Raw genomic sequence first — 18,631 nt, forward strand, 5'->3', positions numbered from 1 at the left:
ATAGGGAGATTCAGCCCACGATGTCTTTGGCCGCTGGGGCTGAGGAGGGGGGTGTTTATCGTCAACCAGTCTCTTGCCTTATAGAGCAGTTAAACATGGCACATAATGCATTTGTCACTTAAGGCTTAAATCCTTTTAATCAAGCTTTAAGGTGTACTGAAGGGATATTAGTCAAATTTCCTGTAAAAAAAAACATATACATATCCATTGGTTTAAAGTCCATGTGTTTATATGTATTAATATATTTTACCTGTATACGCATGTACTAATTATTTTGTGTACATATACTCTGACAACATTAGCAGCCTGCACATTTCAGAAAGTCAGTATGACAGACGATGAGCTAAGACCTGATAAAGCATTCTGAGATACCAAATGAGGTCTGAAAGTATTTTGAACATTTTTTAATATTATCAGTAAACAGTTTGTTCATAATCAGCATAACTATTTTGGAGATTAAATAAGTTAAGTGTTTGCAGGGAAATCTTGACGGGATGGGAGAACAACCCCATGGTGACAGCGAAGGTGGGTCGCCTTTGTGTCTGAGACACACAAGTATGTGGAGCCCAGACAGAAAGGCAGTCGCCTGAGTAACAGACGCCTAAGGATGCTGATGAGACCTCAACCGATATACGTATCTTTAGCGTTGTAACATTGGCAGGCTACTATATAAGTGTCAGGATCCCAGGAGTAGAGTACCGGCTTTTTGACTCTGCCCGTACGCGGGCACGAGCTTCAGCAGGGTAGAAAAAGCGGTCCTGTGCTGTGTATGTTTTTTTATTGTGTATAAATAGCTTCCTTAATCAGAAGAAAAACTATCATGCATTGAGTAATTTGGGCGAAGACAGTTGGTATTAGCATTATTGCGACTGGCGCACTCCCTATTGAGGAAATCCAACAATACCATGAGGCAGACACATACAAATATGCACTTATATAAAACCGTGTGTTGTTTGGTAGCCTTTTTTTTTTACACTTTATTCTCACGCATGCGCAGATGACATGTGCAGATGGCTTATTTGCTCACCTGCCTTAACTCGCATAGAAATGTAAATGTCATCTCACTCCATTCCACTGATCAGCAGGGTTTAATATGATGCTGTTTCACAATTTGCTCTTCTAAATGTAGCAGTGACTGTTTATGAAAATTTTTGTGACCTTTCAGAACCGCGTTTGTGAGGTCACACACTGATGTTGGAATAGAAGGCCGGGCTCTCAGTCTCCACTCTAATTTAAAAATTTGAACTCCTGGGAGTTTAAGATCAGGGGATGTTTGAGAATAATTGTCAATTTTTGAACATGTCCTGAGTGTTGTTAGTCACCTAAATGTTGAACAGAGGCTGAGATCTACCGGAGTCAAATTCCTTGTTTGGCATGCCCAAACATGGCCAATAAACTTCTTGAATCTTGAAACTAAGCATAGACATTCAACGCTATTTAATGTTTGAATAGTCAATGAAAAAGCCCACACCTGGGTAACAACATAAACATGGCAGTGACATGTTTCATGTTTTACTCACATAAAAAATATATAGCTTAAAACAAAATGTAACATTTTCTAATTCGTGTATCATGCCTATATGTAAATGCCCAGAAAATTATTCTGGGATGTTGGTCATGTGTTCATACTATATGAAGTGAGATGTCAAACCTTCACCAATGAGAGAATATCATTTATTCTGATTACAACACAATGTCAATATTCTCCCTTAAGACGCATAGGTTAGAATGTTCACTGCCACAAATCACTCAAGCTACTGCAGGCAAATTAGATTTGTATTTTCCACACAATAATAATACACTTATGGACTTGTGGATTGATTTTGTTTGTTAACATTCCTGCTTTGGTCAGCACACAAAAGAGAAATGGCCCATACATTATTCTGCCCTGCCATTACCGTTATTCTGTCATGTTTTGAGTTCAAATATCTTTGGGAAATGTATAAGACTCTATAGCCAAGTGGGCTTCTTGATTGTTAAGCTTGAGGTTTCATATAAATAGTACTGGAAACATTCCGGCTAGAGTGGAAAAAGTGATCAGGGGTCCCTCAAGCAACTGGTTTCTGTCATTTACCTCCTAAACCACAATGGTGCAGAGCAGGACAAATACTTATGTGACAAAGAAGATACGTCTGGAATATGAGATGTGACATTCCACATATCAAAAATATCAACCGAGTTAAAAAAAAAAAAAGGTAACTAACAAAGAAACAGACAAAAACTCCATTGAGAATCCAAACATACCTGGAGGCCTTAAACCTGTCATGAACCTCAGGCTGAACCCTGTGAACTGTGACTGATCATGGAAGAACTGAAACAAAATATAAACTCTTACATGAAAACTCTAAGGCACAAAGAAAGACAACAATGTCAGGGATGGAAGGAGGAGGAGGGAGGGGAAACAAATTAATTCCAGTTAAATTGTTTTTCCATAGCCAGTGGGCTTGGCAAAGGACTCTCTATTTCTCACAAGATGAAAGATAAGTAATAGAGAGGGAAAACCAGAGTGTAGCTCCATGTGCAGGAAAAGGCCTGGAATTTAACTCACTGTCCTGTATACTGTACACTCTTACCCTGTACCGCACAGGAGTACATTTACCGTAATTTTCGGACTATAAGTCGCACCGGAGTATAAGTCGCACCAGCCATAAAATGCCCAAAAAAGTGAAAAAAAACCATATATATGTATGTAAGTCGCTCCTGAGTATAAGTCGCCCCCCCACCCAAACTATGAAAAAAAACCGCGACTTATAGTCCGAAAATTACGGTACCTTTTTCAACATGCTTCCAGTATATCGCTTTAATAAATCCAAAGCCACACAAAGTCATTTTGTTGTTGTTTTACCTCATTTATGCCTGCTATTAGAATCGTAGTGTAGTCACCACAGTAGAAATGATCACATTCCAACTACATTTAAAGTGATACAACTAAACCTTGTTCACAACCAGACATATTTGGGTCATGTCTTCTCTCTCCGACAGTCCTCACGGCCGGGCAAGAGCAACTTTGTTTCCTGTCCTCCTGCTGCTCGACAACAGCACAAGGGAAGCTCTGCTGAGCATCATTTGCAAGTGAAAACGGGGGGAAGGGTATGTATGGATAGTTGGGCATGCAGAAATATGTCCATTCACTCACCTTCAAAAAGTATTAAAACAGTGAGACCAGTTACTTTATTCTTTGCTTATGACTTAAACCCTTTTGGATTTTGATCATCCAGGATCCAAGATGGCGGCGACCCAGTTGGCCGCGGCCGCTACGCGTCTCAGCAATCTACGAGGATATTCACAAAATATGTCGCCTAGGACACTACAAACAACACAAAGTTTAGTTTATCCATCCAGTAGAGTAGTGTACGATCGCCAGCGCCTGCTGGAGGTACGGTCATCGAGTGTTTTCGGACTCGTAGCCACAACGACCCTAGTCTGTTTGCGTAGCCTCGGAGTGCTTAGGGCGCTAGCCCCAGGAGCTCACGACGCAGCGGGCTCGCCAGGCAACACACGCCGGAGGAGGAGTAAGCGTAGGCGGTGTGACCGGCGGCGTAAGCGCGGCTGTCGAGGTGGGCTAACGGCTAAGCTGAGAGCTAACCCCTACAAACCGCCGCTTCCATCCATCTTCCTCTCCAACGTCCGCTCACTGGATAATAAAATGGACCATCTAAAACTGGAACTCTCTTCAAAGAGGGAAGTTAGGAACTGCTGCGCTCTCATCCTGACGGAGACATGGCTGAACTCATCAATGCCGGACAACGCCGTTAGCCTGGAGGGGCTCGCTACATTCCGCGCCGACAGAAACAGCGAGCTAAGCGGTAAATCCCGAGGAGGTGGGCTGTGTGTCTACATCAACAACAACTGGTGCAAAAATGCTAGATCTGTCGCCAGCTTCTGCTCTTCGGACATCGAGCTTTTGACTGTTAACTGTAGACCCTTCTACCTGCCCAGAGAGTTTACTGTTGTTAGCATCACGGCTGTGTACGTGCCTCCTAGCGCTAACACTAAAGAGGCCATGAGGGTTCTCTATCGGACGATCAGTGAGCTGCAATCCACGCACACAGAGGGGGTTTTCATCATTGCTGGGGACTTCAACCAGGCTAGCATGAAGACTATTCTCCCTCATTTTTACCAACACGTGGATTTTCCAACTCGGGGAGAGAACACTCTGGACTTGGTTTACACCAATATAAAGGATGCATTCAGAGCAGCCCCCCGCCCCCACCTCGGCTCTTCAGACCACCTATCTGTTATGCTAACCCCTGCATACAGGCCCCTGCTGATCAGAGCAAAACCCACAGTGAAGCAGGTGAGGGTGTGGTCTGAGGGGGCCATGGAGGCACTCCAGGACTGCTTTGAGTGCTCTGACTGGGACATGTTCAAATCAGCAGCAACATATGACAATCAGATCAACATTGATGAGTACGCCATGACTGTGTCAGCCTACATCAACAAATGCTCCGAGGACGTCAGCACCACTAAGAACATCATCACCCGAGCCAACCAACGACCCTGGATGACTGAGGATGTACGTCATATGCTACGAGCACGGAACTCAGCCTTCAAATCTGGCGACAAGGAGGCACTGAGGACAGCGAGAGCCAACTTGAACCGTGCCATCAGGCTAGCGAAGCGAAGCCACAGTCGGAAAATTCAGGATTTTTTCCACGACGCCAATAACACCAGGAGTATGTGGCAAGGCATACGGGCGATCACGGACTACAACTCACCCTCCCCCCCGGTGGGTGAGGTTGATGCTGACTTCCTAAATGGTCTAAATAACTTCTTTGGGCGTTTTGAGGCACTAAACAGCACTCCGGCAGTTAAAACTGTTCCCCACCAGGAAGAGGAGGTCCTCTGCCTTGACTCAGCCGACGTGTGGAAGACTCTGAGAAGAGTCAACCCACGTAAGGCCCCAGGCCCCGACAACATACCTGGGCGGGTGTTCAAGGAATGTGCAGGCCAGCTGGCTGGTGTCATCACAGACATTTTTAACATCTCGCTGGACCAAGCCAAAGTGCCAGTGTGCTTCAAGGCTGCCTCCATCATTCCGGTGCCGAAGAAACCTCAAATCACCTCATGGAATGACTACAGACCTGTGGCACTGACTCCCATCATGATGAAGTGCTTCGAAAGGCTGCTCAAAGATCACATCGTCTCCAGACTCCCCCCAACATTCGATCCGTTCCAGTTTGCCTACCGGCAGAACCGCTCCACTGAGGATGCCATCTCCTCCGTTCTTCACCTGAGCCTGGCTCACCTGGAGGAGAGGAACACCCACGTGCGGTTGCTGTTCCTGGACTTCAGCTCAGCGTTTAATACCATCATTCCACAACATCTGGTGGAAAAACTGGAACACCTGGGCTTCAGCACCCCCCTTCGGAACTGGCTGCTAGACTTCCTCACCAACAGACCTCAGTCAGTCCGGGTCGGACAGAACACCTCCGATGTCATCACCCTCAGCACAGGCTCCCCTCAGGGCTGCGTCCTGAGCCCCCTGCTGTTCACCCTGATGACACACGACTGCGCCCCCAGGTTCACCACCAATCACATCGTGAAGTTTGCAGACGACACAACGGTGGTGGGCCTCATCAGGGACAACAACGACCTGGACTACAGAGAGGAGGTGGAGCAGTTGGTGGGCTGGTGCAGAGAAAATAGCCTGATCCTGAATGTGGAGAAGACGAAGGAGATCATCGTCGACTTCAGGAAGAACCAGCCTCACCACGCTCCACTGATCATCAACAGCTCAGCTGTGGAGGTGGTCAGCAGCACTAAATTCCTGGGAGTCCACATCACAGACGACCTCACCTGGACTGTGAACACCACAACACTGGTCAAGAGGGCACAGAAGCGCTTGTACTTCCTGCGGAGGATGAGGAGAGCCCACCTGCCCCCACCCATCATGAGGACGTTCTACCGAAGCACCATAGAGAGCATTCTGACAAGCTGTCTCTCGGTGTGGTGTGGAGGTTGCAGCGCCTCCGATTGGAAGAACCTGAGGAGAGTGGTGAGGACAGCAGAGAGGATCATCGGGGCTCCTCTTCCCTCCATTCAGGACTTGTCATCCCAGCGCTGCGTGTCCCGAGCCCGAAATATTATCAGTGACCCATCACACCCCCACCATGGACTGTTCTCCCTGCTGCCCTCTGGGAAGAGGTTTCGCAGCATCCGCTGCAGGTCCACCAGGTTCTGCAATAGTTTTTTCCCTGCTGTCGTCAGACTGCTGAACATTCAAACGTAGCATTCCTCTGCACACTTGTAAATACTGTTTTTGTCTCCTGCACTGTTCACATACTTTATCACTGCTGCACTTTGTACTTTATAATTATCTTATTTCATATTTTTATATAGAATGTCACTTTTTTTAACCAGCCGAAATACCTCTACATTGCTGAAAGCCGTATGCAACGAAATTTCGTTTTGTACACACCTAGTGTTGACAAAATGACAATAAAGTTCTGTCTAAGTCTCTAAGTCTAAGTCTTTTGGATTTACAGCCAGTCAATTATGAGAAAAGAGATCAACACTGCACATTTTATTTCTTGGTATCTCCATCTGGATCTAATGCATATGCGTGTGTGTATATATATATGGGGTCAAGCGGTAGAGAAAATGAATGGATGGATGGAAGCTCCAACCCGCCATTATTTTATGCGGCCCGCAAATGCAAAATCATGTATCAACTAAATTTTTCTTGTTAAAATACCAAAACTCTAAATTGTCTTTCCTTGTAATAACAGTGAGATATTGCATCCCAATGGGAAATTTAGTAACTTTATTCAGGCAAAATAAAAATTCAAAGAAACACTTCCATTTATTCATGACAATGAGACACAAGACATTTGGAAATCCTCGTACATTAACTATGGTATTTATGTTCAATGTTTCAAGCACTTTAAATTGAACTACAAGCTGTCTACAAGATCATTCCCTGATTTGATGCTATGATATCTAAACCAATTCAAACATATTGACATAATGACGAAGCCCATACATTACCTATCAATAATATTTTATTAAAAGTCTTATTGCATAAATACACATTATGCCCTCTTTTTCTTTGAGGGATGAACTGTTACTGACCTGGTTTCCACAAGCTGCTAATGATTTTGACCACCATTTTCAGAAAAATGGTGCACTGACACACTGGTAGAATTGCTATCAGGAAATTTGTCAATGCTACTAATCTGTAGCTATGAAGTATGAACGAATTTCACAATAGAGTCACATTCTAAATTTGTTTCAAATCAGTGCATGGTTTTGTAGACACAGAATATGCTATAAAACAGAAACAAAGAAAGATGAAAAATAAATAAAGTGGGAAAATCCAAAGAAATTGCGCCAACATAAGTGGATCAAGGTCATTGTTTGCAACAAGTCTTTCAGGTTTTGTTGGTTTGATTATGGAGGACACTTGCATACACTGGCGGATGGGATGACTGCTGACTTCCAAACACTCCTGATAAGTTTTGGACTGGAAAATCAAGTCCTTCCTGAGGAAACTGAATTTGTTGTTGTTTTATCATCTGTATGAGTGAACACAAAAGATTGAAATTGAAAAACAAAAACACAAAAGTAAACAGTTTATTTCCTAGCACAAGCATCCTCTACTAGCAAGGATGTATAGAAATGCATGTCAGTGCAGTTTAAAAAAAATAATTAAAAAATCAATAAAACAAAAATCAATCTACCATGTCAAAATAACGTGTGAATATCTAAAGTTATAAGCTAGAGCACGAGCACACACCCAAATCTTCTTTTAGTTATCTTTTGGCATCCTAACTTAAAATTGAGAAATTGTACAGCTGTCGACTAAAGTTCCAGCCCAAGACAGAGATCATTACCAGCTGATAGGAATTACACAAACATTTCAGATGTGCCTGCTTTGTGCTTTATCAAATGCAAAGAGGGCACCAAGAAAGCATTCCAAAGTACCGTATTTTCCGGACTATAAATCGCAGTTTTTTTTCATAGTTTGGCCGGGGGGCGTCTTATAATCAGGAGCAACAATATGTGAAATAATTCACACATTATTACTTGATCATCAACACATTACTTACTTACTAGTATAGTTGATCACTTCACATGTTATTTCCACTTTAAACCACATGAGGTCACACTAGGCCAGTGGAATAATTGGAATCACAACTGACAATGAGTCTGAATTCATTCACTGACTTACGGAGTCAGCGGAGTTCATTATAACACAGAGGACAGAGATTGACACAGAGGACGAAGATTTCAATGGATTTAATGATTTGGAGTGACACGGATGGTTCGATACAATTGTTATTTCTGTTATAGTTATTTGATATATAGTTTATATATAGTTATTTTGGCCTGTGGAATAACTGGAACCGCAACTGACGACGTGTCCTACGTCAGCGCCGCATGCACTTCCGGGGTCAGCAGCGGCGTTGTTTACACAAAGGACGAAGATTTCGATGGATTTAATGATTTGGAGTGACACGGATGGTTTGATAAACGTGTTATTTATGTTATAGTTATTTTAATAACTGTTAATGTTACGTCAGACACGTTTTCAGTTTCTCGTTTGTGTTTATGTAACGTTAGCATACCGTATCGTTTAGCCTGTTGTTGCCTGTTCATGTCTGTTCTTGGTGTTGGATTTTGTCCCACCAAAAATGCGACTTGTACACTGGTGCGACTTGGAACTAAATTGTTTTTAGTCTTTGCACACATTCTCAGCACTTAAACATATTAAATGTACTTCATAAAGCCTTTAATAGAACAAATTCACCTGACAGAATATTTCCTCAACACAACTGGCCAGCATAATCCTATGACTTCAACCCTATTGACAGCATATGGAGCACCCTCAAAAAGGAGATGTATTAGGGTGGATGACAATCCACTAACAAACAGCAACTAGGCGTGGCAATTCTTGGTACTTGACAATGGGTCATCCATGTTCCTTGTCTCCGAAAACATACACGTCCATGTTCCTTGTCTCCGAAAACACACGATATGAAAATAGTCGATGGCCGGATGAAGAAGACTGCAGACAAATTGTGAATATTACAGTTTCCTTGTGGTCTGAATGTGTACATACGGAGCCACCCCAAAAATCTGCAGATACGCATTTGCAAATAGTCTCACGCATTTGTACATGTATGGCAAGACTGTAGTAAAAGTCACATTTGAGAGTACAGCAAATCAAGGGTGTCAGTGTTTACAGGCCACTCACTTGCATTCAAATCAATGTATGCATTTGCAAATTCATGTTACACGTGTGACTTTAGTCGCATGTTTGTAGATTTATGTTACACATTTGTGACTGTGGTTACCAACAAGGATTCTTTTTACATATATGTGCATTGAGATACGCATTTGTAAATAATTTTGCTCCAATATTGGCTCCATACACGAGATTGATGGAAACTCTATATTCCATTTTACTGTGATTTTGCAGACTATCAATGAAAATGTGTATACTGCCATGTTTATAACAGGATTGATAAAAACGAAAATAATAAGAATAAAAAAAAAAAATCCTTTTTTGGGTTTTACAAAAATTATCCGCTGATATGTTGTGTATTTGCCTACCACACTCACTCAGGAGATCTAGGGGTCTCTTTCTGAAGACACGTCACCATCTGCCCCACTACTCGCATTATTGTCCTGTCGGGAACGAAGTGCACTCTTCTCCCTACTTGATTCAGAAGGTCCCTTTGAGCGTGTCTTTTCTTTCCTTTGCTGCTGCTTCTCCTGCTTGGACAACTGCGGGGGAAAAAAAAAAAAAAAAAAAAAAAGGTTCTTAGTTAATTCACCTTTAAGGTTTCCTCTATGCTTTTCAAAAGACGTATGAGCAATCAAAATCTAATCTAATCTAATCTGCTTTTTTTCCTGCGCTATTCATGGTTGTGGAAAGATCACAATAATGAAGCACATTGTTGTGACAGAGAGCACTGTTGTGTCTCAGTGTAATTGATTTATTCCTTGAAGCATTAATTTTTAATTTGTACAATTATAAAATATGATATTGAAACTGAGCACATCATATGAATATATGGGGCCAGTACCCATACTGACAGGACCACTACAACTTGGCACAGCATTCAAAACTGAAAGCGCCTTAATGTCAGACCCTGCACGCGTGCAAATACAACATTCAAGTGGAGAGAAACATTTCTCTCCTATGGACCCGGGGCTAAGTGTGCTTAAAAAAAAAAAATCAGCACCCTGGTCAGATGGCTGCTTAACCCTGCTGTGCACTAAATCCCAGATTCTAGGAGAGAAAGGCCCAAACTATGTTGGTCATTTGTCTCTCTGTGCCAAACTTAGCCTATTGGCTGGCCCTTTATCCCTAATGTTCAGCTTTGGCTTCAGTTCCTCATTGCCCAGAGCTAAACATTCCAACAGACAAGATTAAAATTCTGTGGACTGTTTAACATCCCTTCTTTTAGGCCAGCAAGCCGAGCCCACTAAAGGGAGGGTAGCCAAAGTCCGTTATGTAAACACGGGGAATTCTTTCAAAGTTACTGAAATAAATGAAGAACAGCATAACCTTGGATGTACGATGATAAGAGTGATATATGTCTATGAAAACCAACACTTGAAAATATAATGCAATAGTTTTACCACTCCAGGATGTTTTCCAGAGTATTCCTGCTGTGACGTCATGCAAAAAGGGAGCAATTCAAAGATGCATGCAATGGGCAAAATACGGTGAAGTGCAATTTCACAGCACAGCTACAATTGATGCTTGGCATTTAGGGCAGGGTGATTGTTGCTTATTAACAAGAGTATTAAGAAAGGCTGCAAAAAAATAATAATAATCATGTATCCATCACCACCTAGTGGTTTACACCGGGATAAGAAAAAGTGGTGAGCATGGCATCTGATTGTTTTTCTTGTCTTCAAGCAAGCAAGTGCACCTCGGTCAGGTTTTTGAACCTATAAAAACAGTAAATGTGTATTTTTAAACATTCAGTACCTGACGGGGGTCTGAAGAAACAGGAGGTGACGTCAGCTCAATAGTAACTGGACCATCATTTTGAATGTGTAATTTCATGGAGGCCCCAAATTTTCCATCTAAAACACAAGGAAAATATGTAAGCGTGTAGGTGACACCAACATTAAGAAAATATTTAGTTTATAGGAATTTTCATAAGAGAAAAATCATAACACATTTTTAATGTTACTTATTTTGATATTAGTCAGAATTTATTTTGGTTATCTTGTATGGGATAGGCTCCAGCCCTCATAAGGATAAGCAGTTCAGAAGATGAATGAGTGAATGAATGAATGTAAAACAAAAAAAACGTTTCTTTATGCCCACTGCCATCAGATGTTACAGCAGCAGTGTGGGAACACAAGTAGACTCCATGCATCTCCAGATTTGGTCCATATTCCACCATAGTACCGGTATCATTCAAAACGGAAAAAGAAGCAGCATCACTCAGCAGAGCCTTCAATACTGTGACTGTAGCCATCCTAACTGCAGGCAGTTAAAAATCTGCAGTTAAATTAAAAAAGAATACCACAGCACCAAAGTAGTGAGGATGTGTACTACAAATTCTGGCTTTATCTTTAAAGCCATCAGTTATCAATCGTCATTTGATTAATTTTAAGAAAATATTACATTCACAAAAAAGGAATGGCTTAAAAAGGCACCTCCATTTTTACCCTCATCCTTTCAGAATAGTGTGGGAAACACTCACACACGCACAAAATCATGCACGAACGCACAAAACCTAAATAAAAGGCAACCATACAGTATGATGCTGGATGATATGAAGTCTATTGTGGTGCACTGATGGCTCGTGATCTCACAAATGATGAGCCTGGTCTGTGTAAACATAACATTATATTTTTCAGTGACACTTTGGAAGTGGGGTCCAAACTTTACAGCTTTCAGCGAGTTCATACTTCAAGATATCAGAGAAGATAGTATTTTTGGATGTCATAAAGATGTACAATTTGGTACATTTATAACTATGGCTAGTTTCACACTGCAGCTCAATTCAGATTTTCTTTTGCCCATAGCTGACTTTTTTTCATGCACTGTGAACATTACAATTCAGATTTTCACATGTTAGCTATGCTTCTTTTGTATGCAGATAATAAATCACATATGAATGCTATGGGTCTGCAGTATCCGCACGCATCCGACCTCGACGTCACAAAAAGCTCCACGTGGCTTTGGAAGAGAATGCTCGGACTCCTGACATTGTCCGTGACAGCGTAAACTTGATTTGAGTAACAGTTGATTTTACATTTGATTTTAATGTAATCCCACTTGAAACTTGAAACCCAAAGTGTTTCAATGAGATGAAATCATCTTTCGTTAGGGCTGCTTGATTATGGCTAAAAATCATAATCATCAATATTGAAATCCTGATTATTTTCACGATTATATTTTTGAAATTGGAACAGCATTGATTGAACATGTTTGGAACAGTATTTAAACGTTCATTTTCTACACAAACTAGTTTAATGTTCAGTTCCCAAATTATAAAATGAACTTGTTCAGTTCATAGTTCCTAATTGAAATTTCATGAACTAAATTTATGGTTCCAAAAATGGAAAGTTTATAGTTCTTTTCTTTCCCCGATAAAAAAAAAAGTTGCTTTGAGCTGCTACCCTTTTCACATTGTTTTTACCCATTCCGTTCACACTAGTATTCAGGTGATATCACCGTACAATCTCAAATGGATCATAGGCTGTAGGTTAGTAATCAAACGTATTACGCTTTCCCACTTGGAAACTCACAGGTGTAGAAATTGAACTCCTTTATATATTTTTTTTACTACAGAAATGAAATAAAAGTCATTATGAAGTAAAATCCCCCTGTGCACATAAGACTTCAACTAAATGAGAAAATTAAAAATTTAATGATCAAACCTGAAGAACCTGATGGATTTTAGATTCTATAAAACTACATTTTGACATGTTTTATATATCTCATATATAAATGAATGCAACTCCAGACCACGAAAATTATAATGAAATACATAAATTATAAATATGTGTGTGTATGTATGTATGTATAATTATAATCTAACAATTAGTGAGACCTTTCATAACACATTGATTGGTTTTGTTCCATATTTAATTAATAAATGAAACATATAATGACTGAGGCATCTATTTAATTATTTCATTGTGCATTTATTTATTTGCTTGATTTATTTAATTCAATATTTAATTAATTTATGAATATTTAATTAAGGGCATTTACCATATTTAATTAATGAATATTTTATTTAATTAATGAATGGTATTTTTATTTGACGAAGCATTTCATGATGTATTTATTCATTTAATTTTGGCACTTTTGGTCCTCCAGAGGTTTGAGTGTTCTGAGTGCATTTGTAAATGCCCAGCGGTTCTTTCTTTTCAGGCATAAATGACCTTGTACCATGTAGGATGTAATGGAAAAGTACTGTACATCATAACATACTGTATGAAGGTGAGACACCTTTAACCAGCTTATTTGTAATTGGCAAGTGGTTAACACTATCAAGGCAAAGCTTATGCACCAAAGCATACCAAATGGAGGTGTCATTATTTGACCCACCTTTAACCAGCTCAGGCTTGTAGGCACTCCTCAAGTTCTCCAGGATGCTGGCATAGAAAGGTTGGGCCAGTTCCGCGGGCATAGCCAAGTGGAAGTCCGGCTTGTTACCCTTCAATATGCACTGGAGTGTAAATTGGCTCACGCACAGCACCTCATAGTCCCAGTCCATAACACTTTTGCTCCATGCCCGACCATCCTCATCTTCAAACAGACGCAGGTTCAGGATTTTACGTGTACTGCAGGCAAGAACAGAAATGTAGAAACATGAATGAAATGGGTGCCAGCCACAACAGAACCAAGAAAACAATACAAGTACAGTATATCGACCTAATTTAAAAGGACACCACTGGACTGACCATTCAAGCCGTCCGTGTAAATCATATTACTACCTCTTGATTTCAACATTCAATTAATTGATTTTTCATTCATTTTTTATTATCTCTTGGTTTTTCCCAATAAATTATTTTGATTAATTTTTCACATTTTATGCCATATTTCCCTTTAATATTTGGAAAATGGTCACTTTTCTTGCATAAAACTGTCAAATAAGAGATATCTGTTTTTATATATACCCTTGGCCAGACCAGGCACCTAATGGGATCGAATGGGGGACACGTGAGAACATGATGCAATTTGATATTATGTAATATTACTGAGTTTTCCCTCAACGTTACAACGTATTAAAATTGCTCACTTAATAAGAGATGACTGTTATTTAAAAAACACATTCATATCAAAGCCAGGTATGTAAAACTGTGAGAAGAGTTTTAACTCACGGACCCTCCTGCACTTACATGTACTCAGCATCTGTGTGGGTGTCCTCCACAGATATACCGAGCAACACACACAAGCCACGTCCTATTGAGCTGATCTGATCGTCTCCCACTGCAGAAAAAAAACGAGGAGAAAAAAAGTTGATGAGTGGGTCAAGTGTTCCTCAGAGCAAGAATGAAAGGATAGCAGAAATTCAGCTCATCTTTCAGCTTCCAAATGATACATTACTTAGGCAGGGGTGTTATCATTTGGTGTCCACCACCACCGAAGGTCACATGCGCCACTAACTTGAAGATGTAAAAACGATCGGTGGAGTACTTTAAGTGCAGTATTGCGAAGTCGTTCCAATGCTAACCAAGCTACTACTAGCTTAACCTGTATTCAAGACAAACTGACCCCGACACATTCAAAACACTAAATGAAAGCAGTGTTTCAAATCAAGGGAACTGTTCACCTGTCACAGACGCCCTGGTAACTCTTTGGATGATCGCTTTCATTGTTTCGATGATGTTTTTTAGCACCTTGACACATCTAGTACATAAACATACACAGGGGAAAGTCGAAGAAACGTTGTCGCCCTCTAGCAGTTTCTTCCGGAATTTCACTTTCACTCACGTCACGTTACATTACAGCAGTGAGTGTCACCCAGTAGTAACAAGAAAAACAAGAAAATGGCCTTTCCCTGGATCACAGATATAGTCAACCTGTGTATTCACTTTTTTTGTGTGAATTATTATGCTTAGTGGTTTGCCGTGAAATGTTTTCCGTTGTGCCAATTCAAGAAATGCTGAGAAGCATAGTTTCCCTGAATTTCTATTGGTGTGTGTGTGTGTGTGTGTGTGTGTGTGTGTGCGCGTGTGTGTGCGTGCGTGTGTGTGTTTTATTTATTTATTTTGCTGTTTCCGTTGTTAATGCTCAGTGACAAGACTATAGCATCAAATAAGATAATCAAGTAATATCTTGAAACAAGCAGAATAATCTTAACTGACAATTTTATTTCAAGTCCAAATAATATACTTAAAATAACACAGCAACATAAGCAAATTTAGGTTGAATTTAAGAAATTGTAGATTATAGAACTGCAATGAGAACTCCGCCCAAAGCGGAAATGAAATGAAAGTATAGACGTTTCATTATTATAAGAATTTTGTGGTTAACAACTTTTTATTTTGCATGGTGGCAGACCCGTAATCTTCTAAAATTCTCGTCTGTTGGGCATTTGTATTTCAACCATGTGTAAGAACATGCCCAGAATTGGCACATTTCTTTGTCAAATGTATACAATGCGTTTCCATCATTTTGCTCAAGTATTTTATTATAAAATGCGGCCCCCGAGGACTGGAGTTTGAGACCCCTGCTCTACAGTGTAGAGCGCACGCATCAGACGCACACACAGCACAGAGCAGGCAATAAAAAGTGCAGTGGGACACCATGGAAAAATATCGAACAGGGTTGAAAAGAACGGCGGAGAGAGACAGAGATAAGAGAATTGCGAGTTACACGAAAGCTAAGACAAGGAAATATGACGAAGCGTACGTAGCGCTCGGCTTCAGTGTGACTACGATGGGAGACGAGGAAAGACCGGTGTGTTTACTGTGCCTTACAATGTTGGCAGCGGACAGTATGAAGCCAAATAAATTAAGGCAGCACTTATAAAGTCATTGCACCCCAATCAGCAAGCACTGTAGGCATCATATAAAGCAGCGTACCAAATTGCTCAGTGCAACAAACAAAAAACCACCATTGCAGAAGAGCTGATACTACCTGCAGCCCTGGATATGGTCTCCGTCATGTTGCCTCATTTTGATTAAAAAAACTGCACAAATTGTTTTATTCATTTTTTGTTTTGTAGGTTAAAATGTTTTATGTATTGTTCCCCTGAGTTAATGTTGCTGATTACTTTGAATTTAATATTATTTATTGCTGTTATTTAATTTAATATTATGTATGTTTATTATTTTATTGTATTTTTTTTCAGCATAAAATGGCAGTTGGTCAAGAATGTTTATAGTTTGAATAATTTGAATCTATTTTTTAATTTCAGGCAAAGTGATGCACTTTGAATCTGTTCAGTTACAGACTAAAAAACACTGTTATTAATAAAGTTATTCTTTATTGTAAGTTGATCTTTCTTTTTTATTTATTTTTTGTTTTTCCTTTAATGTTAATAACATGGGGGGGGGGGGGGGGGGGGGGCGCAAAATGTTTTCTTCTTCCTAGGGGGGGCATCACAGGAAATAATTGAGAAGCAGTATTATCCGTGCAATGCATGACATGTATTTGACCAAATTGTTGAGGGGGGGTATTTTACTCGTGAAATATGGAGTTCTATACGTAACGAGGTATTTATGATACTTTTGGCATAATGGGGTTTTAATTGCACTGGAAATAGGGTTTTGTTAAATTCACTCAATTTTATTTCTTCAAGCACTGTTTGTACTATGTGTCCTCGCTGCATCCATTGCGGCCTGGTCATCCTGGAAGAGGGACCCTCCCATCTGTGGTCTCTTCTCAAGGTTTCTCATTTCCCCTAGCTGGAGTTTTGAGTTTTTCCTTGCCCTCCTGGGAGTTTAAGATCAGGGGATGTTTGAGAATATTTGTCATTTTTCACATGTCCTGAGTGTTGTTAGTCACCTAAATGTTGAACAGAGGCTGTGGTGTACCGAAGTCAAATTCCTTGTTTGGCACGCTCAAACATGGTGAATAAAAACTATTGAATCTTGAATTAGTACAAAATACATAAAAGCATCATGATCCAAATAGTCTACATAAAAATCTGGATCTGGATCAAGATCATTTTATTACATGCAACCAAATAAAATTAGTAAATTAAAATGTAGGTAGTACAAGTTGTTCTACTATCAAATACTCAAATTGAGTTTCACATGATCAGTTTCAGAGTAAAACCAATGTAAGTGTAACAAAACGCATTAAAAAACAGCTTGTGTAAACATAAAGACTTATTCTTATAGCTGTGACTTCTGCTCGTCAAAAGCTGAGCTGCATTGTTTGATTATGAACTTGACGTGCGGCTTGATCAGGTGGCCGTTAATGTATTTACACACTTGTTTCACACAGCACTCACCGCATTGTAGGGCACAGGAACAATGGCAGGCATGGCACAAAAATGACATGGACTATCTGGTGGGAGAAAATTATGGCAGGGAATATTACACAAACATTGACCACCTAATTTATTTACTTTTATTGTCAGTATAAATAATCATTTCACACCAATGACTGGTTGAAAAGTTTCCTTTTTTTATGACAACAATCAATGAATGTACAGCACTGTATTTGACATCAAATTAATTTCACAAATTCTTCATGAATAAAGTTGTGGACAAAAATATTCTATAACATTTAGCAGATGACATGACAACCCAAAAGTAGATGTTAGCTTTCTTGTAGTTGTATAGGACATACCATAATTTGTTTCATCGTCACACAAATGTTTTACAGTAATTCACACTGTATCATGAATCAAGTATTTCATGCACACAAGTCCACAGTGTTCATTTGAAATTCAATTGTTTCCAGTTCCAGGACCACCAGTGAATGACTGAAAGAAATTGTAGATCCTTGTCGTGTATGGTACAAAGTCGTTTTTGTAGATGATGATAGTTTTGTTGTGAGCAGTCTGGAATTCAATTTCATTTAGATTCTTCGGCAGTTCTTTTTTTTCCTTTTCATTTTGAGTCGAGTCTGATGGGGCAAAAGGAGAGGAATTTACTCAGTGGGAAATAGACAGAATGCCTTCACTGAAAATGACCCCAGCAAACTTTGAGGGCTCCCACTTTAACTCATAGAAATTTTTATTTTAAGCTACACGTGGGGACAAATACATAAACAAAACGTAAAGCTATATTGATCGACTCGCCTCATCGAATCCTGAACACATTGACTTACCTGCGCTGTTTATGAATCGACCCGTGTAATACAAATATCCAACGGAGCCGATCATAGTCCACACACCGAAGGCGTAAACTGTAGACACAATTCGGTTCCACTTTTTAACATCTTTCAACATCATTTTTGCACTCGAAAGAGTTGAGTTTTGAAAGAGAAAATGTGTTCTGCTAGCTTGACCTAGAGTCGGGTGCCGCCATGACAGTGTAAACCGGAAGTAAACACAGCCATCTGCACTGCAGTCACGTGACGGCGAAGCGTATCGTTTTAGAATAGAGGCTTTGCAGTCACGTGATTTTATCACGTGATTTTGTGTTATGCCGCCATCTTGCCGGTCAACCGGTCAGCTCGTTCCTACGTGTTCGTACAGATTCAGTTTGATTTCTGCGCTACATTTTCACCGATTTCATCCGA

At 40.2% G+C, this 18,631-nt stretch overlaps 2 protein-coding genes and 1 long non-coding RNA gene across 5 annotated transcripts; 1 reads left to right on the top strand and 2 right to left on the bottom strand.

The window, feature by feature from the left end:
- Positions 1 to 6,189: 6,189 nt before the first annotated feature.
- On the top strand, positions 6,190 to 16,510 carry LOC119122546. The gene is made up of 3 exons (XR_005097909.1): positions 6,190 to 6,202; positions 9,899 to 9,904; positions 16,359 to 16,510. It is a non-coding gene; the product is annotated as an uncharacterized LOC119122546 (long non-coding RNA).
- dtd1 (D-aminoacyl-tRNA deacylase 1) lies at positions 6,752 to 14,919 on the bottom strand. 3 transcript variants are annotated; one of them, XM_037250845.1, is made up of 6 exons: positions 14,763 to 14,919; positions 14,329 to 14,419; positions 13,535 to 13,770; positions 10,949 to 11,046; positions 9,568 to 9,732; positions 6,752 to 7,517 (listed from the first exon to the last, which is right to left on the bottom strand). In XM_037250845.1, exons 1-5 carry the CDS (start codon positions 14,803 to 14,805, stop codon positions 9,577 to 9,579), a joined length of 624 nt encoding a protein of 207 aa, XP_037106740.1. In that variant the 5' UTR covers positions 14,806 to 14,919; the 3' UTR covers positions 6,752 to 7,517; positions 9,568 to 9,576. The 3 variants fall into 3 exon arrangements, with proteins under 3 accessions (XP_037106740.1, XP_037106749.1, XP_037106732.1); XM_037250854.1 differs by lacking the exon at positions 6,752 to 7,517 and having other exon boundaries at positions 9,103 to 9,720; XM_037250837.1 differs by lacking the exon at positions 6,752 to 7,517 and having other exon boundaries at positions 9,103 to 9,732.
- Positions 16,511 to 17,487: 977 nt separating the features above from the next.
- LOC119127727 (small integral membrane protein 26-like) lies at positions 17,488 to 18,445 on the bottom strand. Its single transcript, XM_037259812.1, has 2 exons — positions 18,218 to 18,445; positions 17,488 to 18,013 (listed from the first exon to the last, which is right to left on the bottom strand). The coding sequence occupies exons 1-2, from the start codon at positions 18,339 to 18,341 to the stop codon at positions 17,835 to 17,837; spliced, it is 303 nt and encodes a 100-aa protein (XP_037115707.1). The 5' UTR covers positions 18,342 to 18,445; the 3' UTR covers positions 17,488 to 17,834.
- Between the last annotated feature and the right edge of the window lie 186 nt (positions 18,446 to 18,631).

Source organism: Syngnathus acus, chromosome 1, assembly GCF_901709675.1.
Source record: "Syngnathus acus chromosome 1, fSynAcu1.2, whole genome shotgun sequence".
Classification (NCBI taxonomy): domain Eukaryota; kingdom Metazoa; phylum Chordata; class Actinopteri; order Syngnathiformes; family Syngnathidae; genus Syngnathus; species Syngnathus acus.